At 40.7% G+C, this 16,220-nt stretch overlaps 1 protein-coding gene across 41 annotated transcripts in view; it reads left to right on the top strand.

Moving 5' to 3' along the window:
- PPP2R2B (protein phosphatase 2 regulatory subunit Bbeta) overlaps positions 1 to 16,220 on the top strand; it is a 764,919-nt gene that overhangs the window by 618,663 nt on the left and 130,036 nt on the right. For all 41 annotated transcript variants that reach the window (XM_081505075.1, XM_081505076.1, XM_081505041.1 and 38 more), the window contains 2 exons: positions 2,850 to 3,015; positions 9,610 to 9,722. Coding sequence is in view for 32 of the 41 variants with exons in the window: in XM_081505041.1 (XP_081361167.1) it covers positions 2,850 to 3,015; positions 9,610 to 9,722 (279 nt within the window). In the remaining 9 variants the exon portion in view is untranslated. The remainder of the gene's footprint in view (positions 1 to 2,849; positions 3,016 to 9,609; positions 9,723 to 16,220) is intronic.

The raw sequence follows: 16,220 nt of genomic DNA, 5'->3' as shown, positions 1-16,220 counted from the left end.
GAATCTCGAAAAGCCCATTTCTTCCTGAGACTTGGGTTCTACTAGGAATCGCTTCTCTTTTTTATATAAATTGAGTTTTTTGGGGGTGTCTGCTTCTGCTCTGTCAGAACAGAATTATGGCCCAGTTTGATTTCCTTGGCCTCCCCTGGCATGGTCCTGAAGCTTACAGCAGGCCAATCTGTGTTCAAGTGACTCTCCCATCTGCTACTGCCTGCCTCGGAGGTTCACCCGGTGCAGCGTAGCGGGAGGCCCCCCGTGTGGGAGGGAGGCTTCACAAGAGACTTCCCTAGCAATTTAAAGCCTGCTTTGTGCCTCAAAGCCATTTGTGTTCCATCTCCCCTCCAAAAAGGGAAGTCTCATTTAGAGGTGATATATTTGGTAATTGCACATTATTTGCAATTAATTTCTATAAGGGCATGGTAATCCCTCAGGGTTCTGTATGAATTCAAGTGTTCAGCGTTAATTCAGGCACCCAGCCTATTCCATTGGCCTTGGAAACATGAAAATGTGGTTGGCAAGTAGAAACTAATAGCTGTTCGTGACCTGGAATTTTTCCTGCTTTTCCGGAGCTGCCTACTGCTAATTGGTCTGGCACATACTCCACACACTTGACAGTCTGATTTGGATGGTAGCAAATCAAAGCTCTTAAAAATTTATTGTTCAGGTGGACTAGCTCTTTCTGCAGTAAACAGGACAGGAGCAAGTATGTCAGGCTCTAAAGTCCTTTTAAAATTGATTTTTAAATCTTCTTCTTCAATTTTTTTTAATCCAATTAGGTTCATAGTAATGAAAAAGAGAAACCAGAGGAGCTGTTTAGCATAAATTACCCAAGGCAGTATGTTGCCAGTAATATTCCATTCTATGTTTCCCATTAGCTATTTATAGGTTTCACCTATTTTAATTTACTGAAATATTTGGGAAGCCTGATTCATTAGTAGAATGGAGGGGGACACATTTTCCAAAGGCGACTGGTTTTGTTCAATAAGGAAAAAATGTTGAGGATAATAACATGCAGTTCACCGTTGAGTTTTGTGGCAAGGCTTGGGGTTGAATGAACATTGAACTTGAGAAACACAGACATGTGGCAACATCTAAGTCAGATCTCCTCTCAGCTCCTGTGGGTGACTCCTGTATATGGATGCTCAAGTGACACCATCCTGTAGAATTTGCTCAAGGAACCTCAATGCCCTCACGAGTACATTTAACACGTGGGCCTCAGTACCATCACCTATCAGTAAATTGAGGCTTGGGTTTGAATGTCCAGTATCCACCCAGAAATAGTTTGTTTTTTGTTTTTTTTTTCTTATAAATTTATTTATTTTAGTTGGGGGCTAATTACTTTACAATATTGTAATAGTTTTTGCCATACATTGACATGAATCAGCCATGGGTTTACATGTGTTCCCCTTCCTGGACCCCCCACCCACCTCCCTCCCCATCCCATCCCTCTGGGTCATCCCATTGCCCCGGCCCTGAGCCCTTGTCTCATGCGTCGAACATGGAATGGTGTTCTGTTTCACATATGATAATATACATGTTTCAATGCTATTCTCCCAGAACGTCCCACCCTCACCTTCTCCCTCAGAGTCCATAAAATTGTTCTATGCATCTGTGTCTCTTATTCTGTCTCGCATATAGGGTTATCGTTACCATCTTTCAAATTCCATATATATGCATTAGTATACTGTATTGTTGATTTTCTTTCTGGCTTACTTCACTCTGTATAATGTTTTTTTTAACTTAAGCCTTTAATTAAGAGTCATGCATCTATGACAGATGCCTAACAAGACCTGGATTTGAATTTGTGCACACCGTTTCCCAAGCCTGAATCTTGAGGCTCTTGGTCACAAGATCCTAAAATGCAAACCTCCCCTCCATCTTTCCCTTCTTACCTTTCTTTCACACCCTCTTTTCCTCCTGTCCACCTTTCTTCTTTCTCTTGTCCCTTTCTCCACACACTCCCCCCCTTCATGTTCTGTTCTCTCATCATCTGTTTAGTTCCTGCTGTGTGTACTTTGCATAATCGATGCTAAGAGAAAGCCAGTGTAAAGTCTCAACAGTTCTCCCAATGATCTGCATGTCTTCTCTGCCCTCATGTCTGTTTTGTTACTCATTGATGGGAAGAGGAGAGGGAGAGATCTGATCCTAATAAGCTGCGTGTCATTTTAACATCTCTAAGCCTGTTTGGTCCATTTCCCTGCCCTGGGCACCTCCCAGAGATTCTGTGAAGATCTGATGAGTTGTAAAAGACCAGTGAGGAGTACAGATGCTACAGCTCTGTGTTCTTGGTAAAGGATTGATATGCATCTATATGGACATCAGCATTGGATGACTCACTCCAAGACATCGATTAGGACACAGAAAATATTAGAACACTTATTGATTTTAAAATCATGTTATTGGGACTTGCCTGGTGGTCCACTGGTTAAGACTCCATGCTTCCACTGCAGGGGGTGTGAGTTTGATTCCCGGCCTAGGAAGTTCTGCATGCCATGCAGCACAGTCACCTAAAAAAAACTCATGCCCTACTTCAACTTCTATTTCTACGTATATTTTATGATGTACACCCTATGTCCATGCAGCAGTTTATGTATATAATTTATAAATAAAAATATGTAAATATTGGAGGTGCCAGTATTTACCACCAGGGGTGCACAGTCAAATGGCATGAGGCCACTGAGCTAAAGAGCAACCTGTGGTCAGCATAGTCCTGCCCTCAGCCCACTCAGACATGGTCTGCCTGTCCCACCTCTCATAATCCTGCTCAAAAAAAAGAAGGAACTGATGAATTTTCAGTTGGCTTACATGATTTAATCTTTGTTGTATGTGTTTTTTTTCCCTTCCTACAGAGTAAAAATCAGGTTCATCGTAGGGGTGAATACAATGTTTACAGCACATTCCAGAGCCATGAACCTGAGTTCGATTACCTGAAAAGTTTAGAGATAGAAGAAAAAATCAATAAAATAAGATGGCTCCCTCAGCAGAATGCAGCCTACTTCCTTCTGTCTACTAATGGTATGTGAAGGTGACTTACCTTGTTTGGTGTTTTCAGAGATATAGTCAGCAAACCGTATATTTCAATCTCTCTTAGCCTCCATTTTCCTTTTTACTTTGCAGGCTGTTGAAAAACTTAGAAACCATACTTGCAAGATGCCTAGCGGAATGCCTGACTGAGAATAGAAACTCAGTAAATTGTACTTACTCTTTTTAAACAAAATAACAAATTCATGACTGAATTCTGTGAGACTTGTTATCTGTAGTTTTTGACAAATGCAGATTATTTCCAGGTGTTTTTGGAATGTGACTTCCTGTCTTCAGATTCACTGAGTGTTATTCTGGGAACACGTTTCAGAAAACGAAACACACCGTCTGTATCTGTTTGGCACACTCAGTAGAAGTTATTACCCCTGAATACATTTGGGGGTTTGGAAAGCAGATGTCTTTGACACAAGCAAGCTCCCTACTAGGAACATAGGTCAAGAAGAGAGGAAGGAAAGTAGAGAAAGTGAAAGTCACTCAGTCGTGTCCAACTCTTTGAGACTCCACAGACTATAGTCTGCCAGACTCCTCTGTCCATGGAATTCTCCAGGCAAGAATACTGGGGTCGGTAGCCATTCCCTTCTCCAAGGAATCTTCCCAACCCAGGGTCGCCATCAGAAAATGGATCAAGTAATGGTTTCTTCTCTTTCTCCCTCCATACTTTTCTTACATCATTTATTGTTTTGGGGGGAAATTGATATAAATGGATCAGAGAGAGAGGATGTTAGGGATTGCATAGAGAACTCGATTCTATACTAATCTTTAAGCCTTTACACAGTGGAATTACCAACTCGAAAGGTTTTTAATACCCTACTTGAAAGAAGCCATCTATGCTCAAAACAATTCAGAATAAAATCAAATACAAAAGGGTGCTAATTGAATAGCATAACAATTAAGAGGATTAGTACACACAAATTAAATACCCTCTGCCAAACAAATAAGCTGGAGAGAGACTTATGTCATCATCCTCTGTGTGAGTCTTTGAATAGTATACATTTAAGTATAAATCAAGAAACATTGGGTTTGCTTTTTGCCTGTCTCCAGCATTTATTAAGAAAGGGTAATGCTCATATGTCAAGGTAAAACAAAATGCAGACTGTGTATACACAATGATCAAACCTCTATTAACATTTTTGAAGACTGAAATGAAACACACTGAAAGATTTTTCGTGAGTAATCTTATGCATTATGAGTGACTTGTCAATTTGTTACTTTTATTGTTTTCTTTTTCTAGGTTCTTACAATTTTTATTTTAATATTATGATAAAAGAGGGAAAGTTTTTAATGTATATGAACCTCCCAAATCCCTCAAATGTAAAAAGCCAGTGTATAAATCTATAAAGTAATGGTTCTGAAATAGCCGGCATAGGGTTATTCAAGCATAGCTTATCTCAACATGACCAGATCTCCACTCATTTGTTCCTCCAGATTCCAAGTAATTTAATTCTTTCTCATAACTGTATTTATTGTTTTGTTTACATTTTTGTGTTAGTTGTTCAGTTGTGTCCAACTCTTTGGGACCCCATGGACTGTAGCCCGCCAGGCTCCTCTTTCCATGGGATTCTCCAGGCAGAAATACTGGAGTGGGTTGTCATTCCCTTCTCCAGGAGATCTTCTGATCTTGATATCCCAAAAGTAAATTTGTTTCAAGTTCTTCTCTTTTAGTTTTGTTTAAGTTTTACTCAAAGGCTCAACAGACTCAACACAACTTAGAATGGAAGAAACTTCTGATGATTTTGACTTAATTACTTCAGGCAGAGAAAAAGTATCTGATTATCTTCTCTAGGCTAGCTTTGTATTATGAAATTTAGCCTATTGATTATTATAATAGAAGTCAAAGACGTAAAAGACATATTAACTACTTTGTAGGGGGATGGGGAAGAAACCAGTGAAATGCAATGAAGATTAATTATATAGCATAATGTTCTGTTAATTGAGTTTTTAAATAGTTTTTTGATTAACAAGGATATTATCTTCCCATTTGGGATGCTATTTCATATGCCACCAGCATCTCAAAATGATTCTTAGAAGACAAATCCCCATGCTCATATGTGATTTTCTTTTTTATACTAATATTGAGGTTGAGAATTCCCCTTAAGCCAAATAGGTTAACATGCAAAAATTAATGGAAGACAATCGGAATTACTGTACAAAAGAGAAAATGAAGATAGATGATAAGATTGTGTTTAAAGGTGCCACAAGTAATGATAAACTACTCAGAGAGCCAGCCGAAAGAAAGAAAAAGCCATTACTCATGGTATCAGCCACGTGTTTCTCAGACTTTTTTATCCACAAAGCTTCAAGATACTGTGTCAAGAAAAATTGTGATAATAAAGTCAAGAATGACTCCAGGCATCCTAACCATGGGGAATTGAATTGAATTCACCATCAATTATCTTTAAAAAAAAATTGTGCTTATCTCATTATAGCTGGGTACAGTTTTTAATCTTCTGCTAGAATACAGTCCCAGCTTTACAGTTTTTAATGAAAAATAAAACCAACATTCAGTTGCGAAGCTAGACCTTAAAATTATTCACCAGCTGAAGACATACTACTTTACTTAGATGTCTGCTGCTGCTAAGTCGCTTCAGTCGTGTCCGACTTTGTGCGACCCCATAGACAGCAGCCCACCAGGCTCCGCCGTCCCTGGAATTCTCCAGGCAAGAACACTGGAGTGGGTTGCCATTTCCTTCTCCAGTGCATGAAAGGGAAAAGTGAAAGTGAAGTCGCTCAGTCGTGTCCGACTCTTAGCGACCCCATGGACTGTAGCCTACCAGGTTCCTCCATCCATGGGATTTTCCAGGCAAGAGTACTTAGATGTCTACTTCTATCATAATACCTATGATCAGATGAAAAGGTATACTTAATTTGTTTTTCATGCTATAAAAGTAACAATTGTTCATTGTAAAAAATTTAGAAAATTCAGAGAAGCAGAGGGAAGATAAGGAAAGCATTTCTGTCCAGAGAGAACCACTATTAATGACTTCTTAAAAGGAATAGCAAAGTGACATGGATAAATCTGTTTCTTACCAAAAATGAGACATATTCTATAACTTTGCAACCAGATTTTTAATTTAATAGTATAACACTTAGTAACAGGAATATGTTTGTAATTGTGAAATATTTCTCCTAAAATACTGTAACATTTTCAATGACTGCATAGTATTCCATTGTATGACTTTTCTATAGTTTATTAATGTCTCTCATTCCTAGACCTTTAATTCTCAGTTATACATTATGTGGAGATAGATGTTGGTATAAATAGATAAATGATTGGGGGAAAGGCATAGTATAAGCTATGTATAGTATGTTACATTTGTTAAAAGCAGTTATGTAATTCTGCATCCAATATAATATAAGGATATACACAAAATTTTCATAATAGTTGTCTTTGTCTAGTGGAATTGAGAAAGTTTTATTTTACTTTTTTACTTTTATATTCATTTTCATTTTCTACAATTATATGTACCAGTTTTATGATAAAATGAGAAATGTAAATCTATATGATATTATTATAGGTTTGTACCCCTCTTCAAAAAACACATAGAAAAAATACTGCAAACTGTAACTGTATTATTAACTGTATTGAAGACTGTTAATAATGGTGGTTAATAATGGTGGTCCTGGACTGGAGGGATTTTAAGAATTTTTATTCTTTATGTTTTACCTCTAATTTCTCTCTTTCTCAGTATAGTAATTTATCATTCATAATAAGAAAAATATGAGAATTGTCTTGCCATTAGGATGGAATACATTCCAAAGCCAAGCAATAGAAAATAATTGGTACTAAGATTCACTGATATGGGTTCTTCTAAGCTCTAGTAGCTAATCTACTCTGATCTCTGATTAGTAGTTAATCAAGTGACTATATAAATATGGCCCAAGTTTCATTTTCCCACCTTAAAAAACAGGTCATTATGCAGTCTGTATTCTGGAAGAGGAGGACCAGAAGAGCATTGATAGAAAGTTCTAAATTCAACCCAGCATCTAGGAGAGGCTTCTTTGCCTTCTGTCCTAGTACAAGCCAGGCTGAAAGCACAGATATTACCCTTAGCAGACTTGTGCCAGCAGACAAAACCAGCCTGTGAGATGCTCACGTGTTAGGAAACAGGGGCCCTTCTCTGTTGAAATAGCCAGATTATGGCAGGAAGCCCACTTCAGCATGTGGTTGGTGCTCTTCAGACTGCTGAGGGCAGGGCACTTGCAGAGGAACGGTGAGGAGCAGAGAAACTAGGAAATCCTAACACAGGCAGGGTAAAGGGGTAGCTTTCCTCCCCTGACAGCCTTGCAGAGAGGAAATAGGAGGTACTGATGTCATCATGGGATGCAGCTCATGCTGTCAGGGCAACATCTTATTATTGCAGAATAGTTGCCCAGTTTCCTCATGCCAACAACAGCTGCCATCTGTGAACCATTATTAGAAAGCCAACACTGGGTTAGACCCTCTACATGCAGTCTTCCATTTAATCCTCAAAGAGCCCCATGAGAAAGATATTTGCTTTCCCCGATTTACAAATAAAGAAACTGAGGCATAGAGAAGTTAAGTATCTCTGTCTGTAAGACTGGAATTTTAGGGACATACTTATACTAAAAAATTACTCCTATTTCTGCAATTCAAATTGAACTAGCTGTTCTGTACCCTTTTCCTGCCCTGTCTGCTTCTCTCATTTGTGCGTCACTCCAAGACCAGTTAGGCACCTACTGTGTGGGGATCCCAGTCCCCAGCCACATGGTGGCTGGAGTTGGAGTGGGAGTGCGGTCCAAGGTTGTCTGCTTTGAAAGCCACCCTGTGTAAGCACAGAGCAAGACACAGAGGAGGCAGCGGAGTCCCTGCCATCCAGGAGAGAAGTGAGAATAGATAGTGAACGCAGGATCTGATAAGAAGGGCTTATAAAGGCATGCAGTCAGGCATGATCTATTTGACCCAAATATGTTTCCTTAAAAAATGGATTAACATATGCACACTACTATATTTTAAATGGGTAACAAACAAGGACCTACTGTACAGCACAGGAAACTATACTCAACATTTTGTAATAACCTATGAGGGAAGAGAATCTGTAAAAGAATATATATATATGACTAAATCACTGTGCTGTACACCTGAAACTAACACAACATTGTAAGTCAACTCTACTTAAATTAAAAAAAACAACATAGAATGGAAGGCCTACAAATGGGGCATGCCACCTCCAGCTCTCCTGAGACCCCAACCCTTTCACTCATTCCCCTGGCACTGAGTACCTCCCAAGAGCATTCGAGTCCTCACCTCTGTTTTATTTGCTGTAGAGAATGACAGGGGTCAGAAAGTGGTATAAAGTCCTGGGACAGTATAAAGGTGAGAAAAGTCATTTCCAGCAGGGGACTCAGAAGAGAGACTGAAAGGGGAAAGCATTCAGATGAATCTCCTTCTCATGTTACTTCCCTGAGTACTGCTAGCAAGATGCACTGTATAAATGAGATGCATTCATTCATCCACCCCATATTTATTGAACATCCAAGATGGTTGGATGGCGTCACCAACTCAATGGACATCAGTCTGAGCAAACTCCGGGAGATAATGAAGGACAGGGAAGCCTGGCGTGCTGCAGTCTATGGGGTTGCAGAGTTAGACACAATTGAGCAACTGAACAACAACAACCGTCATAGGTGCTTGAAGGTGTAGTTAGGAACACGACAGACTGAATCCCTGTCTTCGATGATTTTATGTTCTAGCGAGGAAGGCAGGATAACTACGTTGCTAGGCAGTAAAATGTACTCTGAAGAAAAATAAAGCAGGAAGAGGGGATGGAGAATGGGGAGGGAAACATCTTTCTGTAGGTTAATTAGGAAAGGCTCCTCTGAAGTTGGGACATAAACAGAGAAAGCAAAGTGAAGGAACAAATCTTGTGAAAAGAGGGTAAAGGGCTTTCCTGGCAGAAGGCACAGCTAGTGCAAAAGCTAGTGCAAGAGGCAGGAGTAGGGTTAGCCCATACAAGGAGCTGTAAGGAAGCCAGGTGGCAGAAGCATGAGAGGTGGCAGGGAGTAGGGTGGTCAGTGAAACCATGAAGCATGAGGATGCAGGCCACGGAGGGCATGCATAGGGGTGCAGGTCACGGAGGGCCTTTTGGGTCATGCTAGGGACAGTGTTAGCGAGGGGGGATGCAATCCTTGGGCCTACATCTCAGGGTTATTGTGAACATTGAATGAATTCTCCATGGCAAGTGTGAACATGGTTACATCATTAATTCTATATGTGTTGTGGCCACTCTTATTCAAGGTTCAGGACATATTTTTATTGAATGAACCCAATTAACGTGTAAGCTATAGCTTTAACAGTCCATTGTCAGGGAAGCCATTTCTCTCAGCATAATAAATGGTTTTGTTTGGAAGCATGAACTCTGCCCTCAAAGACCTTGAGATGTGCACACTGTAGTCCTTGACATGAGCCAGCTTCCATAGCAGTCCCGTCCATTGACCTCCACTTTTCCCTGCCCCACCACCCCCATCCCCATCCTGCAAAAAAAACCAAAAAACAAAATAGACTTCTTTACGAGCTTACTCTCACTGTCATTGTGGTTTCCTCCACAGATAAAACTGTGAAGCTGTGGAAAGTCAGCGAGCGTGATAAGAGGCCAGAAGGCTACAATCTGAAAGATGAGGAGGGCCGGCTGCGAGATCCTGCCACCATCACCACCTTGCGGGTGAGCACAACTGTCTTTCAGTCTTCTTGGCAACCAGGGTCAGGGGAAGGATCGGGGAAGTTTGGCCACACACTGGCTGCTGTTGAACGTTACAGTTCTCAGGTGTGAGGGAGGGAGATCAGGCAGAAACCCAGGCTACCTGAGTCTCTGGTGGCAGATGAAGGAGCAAGAAGGCACCAAACTGTGATGACTATAAGTCCACGCATTTCCTTTTGTCACCAAGGACTTGCCCACAGGACCACTATACATTACTATGTTCCTAGCCTCAGTCTGTTTGCATCATTAAAAGCATCTTGAGCATCTTCAAGGTACAGGGATGAGACTACTCATATGGGAAGTTGAAATCTTGTGATGCAGAACAGGAACTTTTAAATCGAACAGGCACAGGACTGGGTTCGAATTCTGCCACTTACATAGTCACGTTCCTTTTTCATTTTTTGTTTAATTTTTATTGGAGTATAATTGATTTACAATGTTGTGTTAGCTTCAAGTATACAGAAAAGTGAATCTGTTGTACATATATCCATTCTTTTTTTAGATTCTTTTCTCATAGAGTCCATTGCAGAGTATTAAGTAGCATTTCCTGTCACATTCTCTTTTTGAACTTCAGTCATGCAAGTTATTTTTAGTTTCTCTGTCTGTAAAACAGTGAACCTAGTACCTTACTGCGTGTGGACTTCTAAGGCTAAAATGCAGTATGGATGGAAAGCCCTTACTCCATGGCTGATACTCTAGAAATGATCTCTACTCTTAGTCTAGGTAGCTTCCTCCCTGCCATTCAGACGTGCACAGTCTGGTAAGAAAAGAGGATGTGTAGGACTAATATGTAAATGTTTATAACACTACATAGAGTGAGATACATGCAGTGAGAATCAGAGCGACAGTTTGATCAAAGGAGGAAGAAATTATGTTTGGTTCTGGGAGACCAGGATAGGTCTGGCAGGGAAATGGTGTTAGAAACGGATTTCTAAAAGCTGACTTTTAAAGGATGGCCCTCTAGATAAACAGTAAAATGATTTAGGACTGGGTGATGACTTTAGTTTTGGAATGCTCAATGTGAATGGTAAAGCAGGCAGGTTTTGAGACCAGCCCTGGCTCTAAGCAACTTCCAGAATTGGGTAAAATATGTGCTTTCAGATGCCAGCAGCTGTACTAAAGACCAAAACCTAGGAAAAGAGATGCAGAAGTTGTTGTTGTTGTTTAGTAGCTAATTCATGTGCAGCTCTTTTTGCAACTCCATGGACTATAGACCACCAGGCTCCTCTGTCCATGGAATTTTCCAGGCAAGAATACTGGAGTGGGTTGCCATTCCCTTCTCCAGGGGATCTTCGCGACCCAAGGGTCAAAGCCATGTCCCCTGCATTGGCAGGCAGATTCTTTACCACTGAGCCACCTAGGAAGCCCAGACACAGAAGTACTTGTGGGAAAAAGAGGGTTGTTTCCCTACGTTTAGAGACAGACGTGGGAACTGAATGATCACTGAGTTCCATGATTATCTGGCCTGTTGGTTTGTTCATTCATTCATTCATTTGCTCATCTGTTATTCAATAGATGCTTTTTGAGCACACTCTTTGCTGGCTATAGAACTGGGCTGTTGCACGTGTATGCAATAGTAATTGATACCTTCTCTTCTATTGAGCTTCTTCTGGGCCACCAAACATTGGTGGCTGTTTCCTCCTGTCTGCCTGTGCCTTCAACATGGAGAATGGCCATGGACATCCAGCTTATCAGACTGGCTCATTGCTCTAACTGCTCAGAGGTTTTGGAGACCCGAAGGCAGAGTAGTGAAGAGTATGAACGTTGAGTCGGTCGGTCCTGGGATAAAATTCTGGCTCCATTCCTCTCTGGCTGGGGCCTTGGACACATCACTTAAGCGCCTCGTGCCTGCCATATCATATCTGCACAGGGATGAGGGATGGTCACTACTTCCTGGGATTGTTGTGAGGATTCAGTATTGATGGTTTAGTATTACTCTCATCAGCAGCATTTTCATGGCTGTTATTACCCCCTAGTGTAGGTCTTCTACATGTTTGAGAAAATTCCTATTTTCCTTTTCATATAATTTTTTACTATTGTCTTCACTGCTTAAGGTATTGACTGACATCTACTAAGTGGCAAGCACATGCTGGTGATACAGAAAGAGTAAGACAGTATTTCACCCCTCAAGACTTTGCAATCCTATAGGGGAAATGGATCGGGGGCCACTGGGGAGTTTATAACGTGAACTTCTGCCCAGATGTTACCTTGCCCTTGTTCGCTTTGTGGATGGAATTTCTCAGGTGCCACCTCCAGGCTCCACTATGAATTCCTGTTGTCCATGCATCCAGTGAGATTTCGTACATCTGTTTAGCCTCTAGGAGAATGCCATTCCCGTGATGAAGAGGAAAGAATGACTCTGTAAATTTCACTAGCACAGAGATTGTCCCCAGAATAATGATGTTATAAAGTGGACTTGTACATATCAAACATGGAAGGAGACCCTGACAAGTGGCTGGGACTTAGAAAACCCCAGTTCTGGTTCTTGTGTCTCATTAACTGTCTGTGGGCCAGTGAACTACCCTGGGCCAATGAATCACATTTCTTCTCTCCACACTTAGTTTCTAAGTTACCGAACAGAGGACTCCACAACGACAGTGGTCCTGCAACCGTGGGGGCCAGTTATAATGCAGATTCCCAGGACTCAGTCCCAGTGATCCTCTGCAGCAAGTTGAGGGGTCCAGAGGGATCAGTATTTTTATCATGAGTCCCTGGTGATTGAGACAAAGGGATATATTATCCCTGGACTTTTAGCATCTCTGAGGCTCTTCCAGGCTCTAGTTTTTTATGAGCCTCTGTTACTTTTCAATCATCTCAACAGTTAATATACCAACTCACGAAATGCATTTGCTATCATATTGTAAAACTCTCATCTACCTTCCTAGCTTTCAAGTATCCTCATTTCAGTGTAAACATCCACACTCAGCGTTCTTTCAGTGCAAACACTGAAAAGGCCAGCCTTCTTTCTCTCTGATTCCAGTGGTAGAAGAAGAAAAACAAGGCAACTCTGAAAATCATCGTTTCAGAACAGTGACTCCAAACAGAGAATAAGCTGATGTGATATTAATCAGACCATAATTTACTAACATGCTCTGCTCTTGAAATTTGCATTGCCAGCAATTGTGGCTTTTTTTCCCCTTCCCTGTCCTGTGATTACCTCTCGTTCACTTTCATAGTTTCCAGTTCTATGTAGATTTTGAGAGTGAGAATATTTAATAACACCTGACAGCTAATTAATCCTCACTGAGTAATGAACCTGCTATGTTTCAGTGCTGGGAGGCTCAGCTTTTCATAGTATGAGTGTGGTTATTTTTTTTTCCTTTTTTCATGCAAGATAACCTTTCAAATCCACTCACTGATTACCCACAGAGACTATGAGAAGCACTTCTATGAACCCTGTATCTCCTACGCAGTATTATAACATCAAAGTAATAATCATGATGAGAGTTTAATAATAACACCTTATAAGCTGTAAAATACAATTTTTATCACAAATTGTTTGCTTACCTAACTCCCTGATTCATCTCAGACCAGTCAGTGAGGAAGGCCTGGTATTTGGCAGGTAGAGATGCTGGGAGCTAGTATTTATTGTGCACTGACTGTATGCCATGTTGCACACTGCATCTGCATTGGCTACTTCATGAGGTACAGTTCACTGTTAAATTCTTTTGAACCTGTGAGCTTCACAGAGTTTCAGGAAGATGACCAAGACCAGGCAAGGCTAAGCATCAAACCCTGATCTACAGGGCCGTGAACCCTTCAACCTGATGCTGCCTCAGAGAGGGAAAATGACTTACCCAGTGTCTGTCACCTGGCTACTTCCAAGCTGGGACTAAAGATCAGGAGCTATGATTCTTCAACTTGGACATGGACATTGGGCCTTTAAATGGTTTCTTAATAATCAGTGCTGTTATTATGCGTATGTCTCTCTCTCCCTTTCTCCTCTCTCATCCGCACATGCACACACATTTCCAGACCTCTGACCTCATGTTGAGGTCTTACATAGTTCTACTTAGCAAGAGTCTCCATGCCCTTCTTTTCGACTTCCCAAAACCCACAGCTAGGAGGCCCTTTCTTGGCAGCAGAAACTCACAGTTGAAGTAATTTAATTAGCCCAGGAGGGGAGCTGGGTGGTGAGAAATCACACTTAGCGCGTGTGTCCATGCAGAATGAACCTGGAGTTATTATTTCCCTCTTTAGGCTCGGCTGCTGAGGAAACTCAGGCCAGGTGAAAATGTGCTTTTGAACCAGTTATGATACAAATATTGAGTCTGGAAGGTGTGGGCTCCCAACCTGTGACTTGCCATAACCAGCCCCCCTGCAAAATGAAGGGGATGTAATGAACTCAGGCTTTCTAATGGATATTCCTTATAGCTAATAATAATAATAGCCGTGTTTATTGAGTGCTTACTACGGGCCAGATGCTGGGTTGTATATCCTTGTACCATCTTGTCCTAACAGTGACTCTCTCCATAGGTTCTGTTATCCTTTCTGGATCATCCAAAGCCTCACTCCTTCATTTCTCCGCTCAAGTGCCACCTTCTCAGAGAAACTGTCCTAGAATTCTGTAGGGAAAACAGCACACTCACATCTTCCCATTCACTCTCAGTATCCTTACCCTGCCCCTTTTTTCTTCGTTTCTTCTCATAATCCTCTCTTATTATGAATATTATAATATTATGTTAACTTCTGGAGGCTGGGTAGAATTTGGATAAGCACAGTAGCACTGAAGTTCTTGTAGCCTATGAGAAGGTTTCAGTTTTGAGCCCTAGGAGGCAGGCAGAGGATCCATGGGTGTGGGAATACTACTTCAAAAAGTAAGGGGTGAAACAACAAAGTCCTACTGTATAGCACAGGGAGCTGTGCTCAGTATCCTCTGAAAAACCATAATGGAAAAGAATACCAAAAAAATGTATACGTACGTATAACTGAATCAACTTGCTGCACAGCAGAAACCAACACATTGTGAATTGGCTGTGCATCAATAAAAATAAACAAGTGCCTTAATAGAACAAGTTTTTTCAAAAAGGAGTCCGCAGTGCATATATCTTTTTGAATTATAGTTTTGTGTAGATATACGCCCAGGACTGGGATTGCAGAATCATATATCATCTCTATTTTTAGTTTTATAAGGAACCTCCATTCTGTCTTCCATAGGTGGCTGTAACAATTTACATTCCCACCAAAACCACTGCCCCTTTAGTCTTAGCTTTTTTCCTGGCCAGGTATATCATTTGTCCACTGTTGGCCTCCCCTCCCACTTCCCTAAAACGTAGGCTCCGTGAAAGTAGGAACCATGCGTCTTCTCTGCTGGAGCTCAGGCACATGCTAGGGACTCAGTAAATGTTTGCTCAAAATCTCAAGGATAGAAAGTGGTGGTGCTGGGATTTGAACCTAGTCTATCTGACCCCAAATCTAATGCTTTTCATTATGATTCCCTACAGCTGCGTCCTAAGAAAATACTAATTCATGGTTTCAGAGCAGGGGAATTTCATTATTCGGGACTCTTGAAATTCTTTGGCAAAGCTTTCTTAATGTATGAGCTACATTTTGGGGGAAGTGGAGGGCAAGAGTGATGACTGCAAAGGTTTTTCGGCTGAAAGCTGAGCACACAATAGATATGCCATTTTTTAGAGTAAAGGTTAAATTATATCATGTTTTTACACACATGCCTTCTGCCCGTGACTAGTTCTGTCAGTTCAGGATGCACACTTTCTTTAATTTTTTATTGAATATAGCTGATTTACAATGTTGTGTTAATTACTGCTGAACAAGAAAGTGATTCAGTTATATATACGTTCTTTTTTCTATATTCTTTCCCATTATGGTTTATCATAGGATATTGGGTATAGTTCTCTGTGCTATAGAGTACGACCTTGCTGTTTATCCATTCCATATATAAAAGCTTACATCTGCTAACCCACCTCCCACTGCATCCGTCCGCCAAACCTCCACCCTTGGCAACCACCAATCTGTTTCCTACATCATTTCTTTTTCATAGATAGGTTCGTATGTGTCATATTTTAGATGCTATATGTAAGTGCTATCATGTGGTATTTATCTTTCTCTTTCTGATTTACGTCACATAGTCTCTAGATACATCCATGTTGCTGCAAATGGCATTATTTTGTTCTTTTTTATGACTAATATTCCATTCCATCCATACCTCATATAAGTGGAGTCAAACAATATTTGTCTGCACTTATTGTATATTGAAATGCATTTTTAAGGTTAACTTAATATTTGTCCTACAGATGGTACCTTCTTTTTTCCCCCTGTGCTAAACAGTAGGTTCTCATTAGTTATCTGTTTTATATATAGTAGTGTATGTATGTCGAGCCCAGTCTTCTAATTTATCTCTCTCCTTTCCCCACCAAACGTCCATATGTTTGTCCTCCGTGTCTATGTCTCTATTTCTTTTGCAAATAGGTTTATCTGTACTATTTTTTCTAGATTCCAATG

The sequence above is a fragment of the Giraffa tippelskirchi genome, chromosome 6, assembly GCF_054371585.1.
Source record: "Giraffa tippelskirchi isolate mGirTip1 chromosome 6, T2T-mGirTip1v1.2.pri, whole genome shotgun sequence".
NCBI classification, from domain to species: Eukaryota; Metazoa; Chordata; class Mammalia; order Artiodactyla; family Giraffidae; genus Giraffa; species Giraffa tippelskirchi.
The sequence above is the reverse complement of the archived record's forward strand: the minus strand, read 5'-3'. Positions and strand labels throughout refer to the sequence as shown.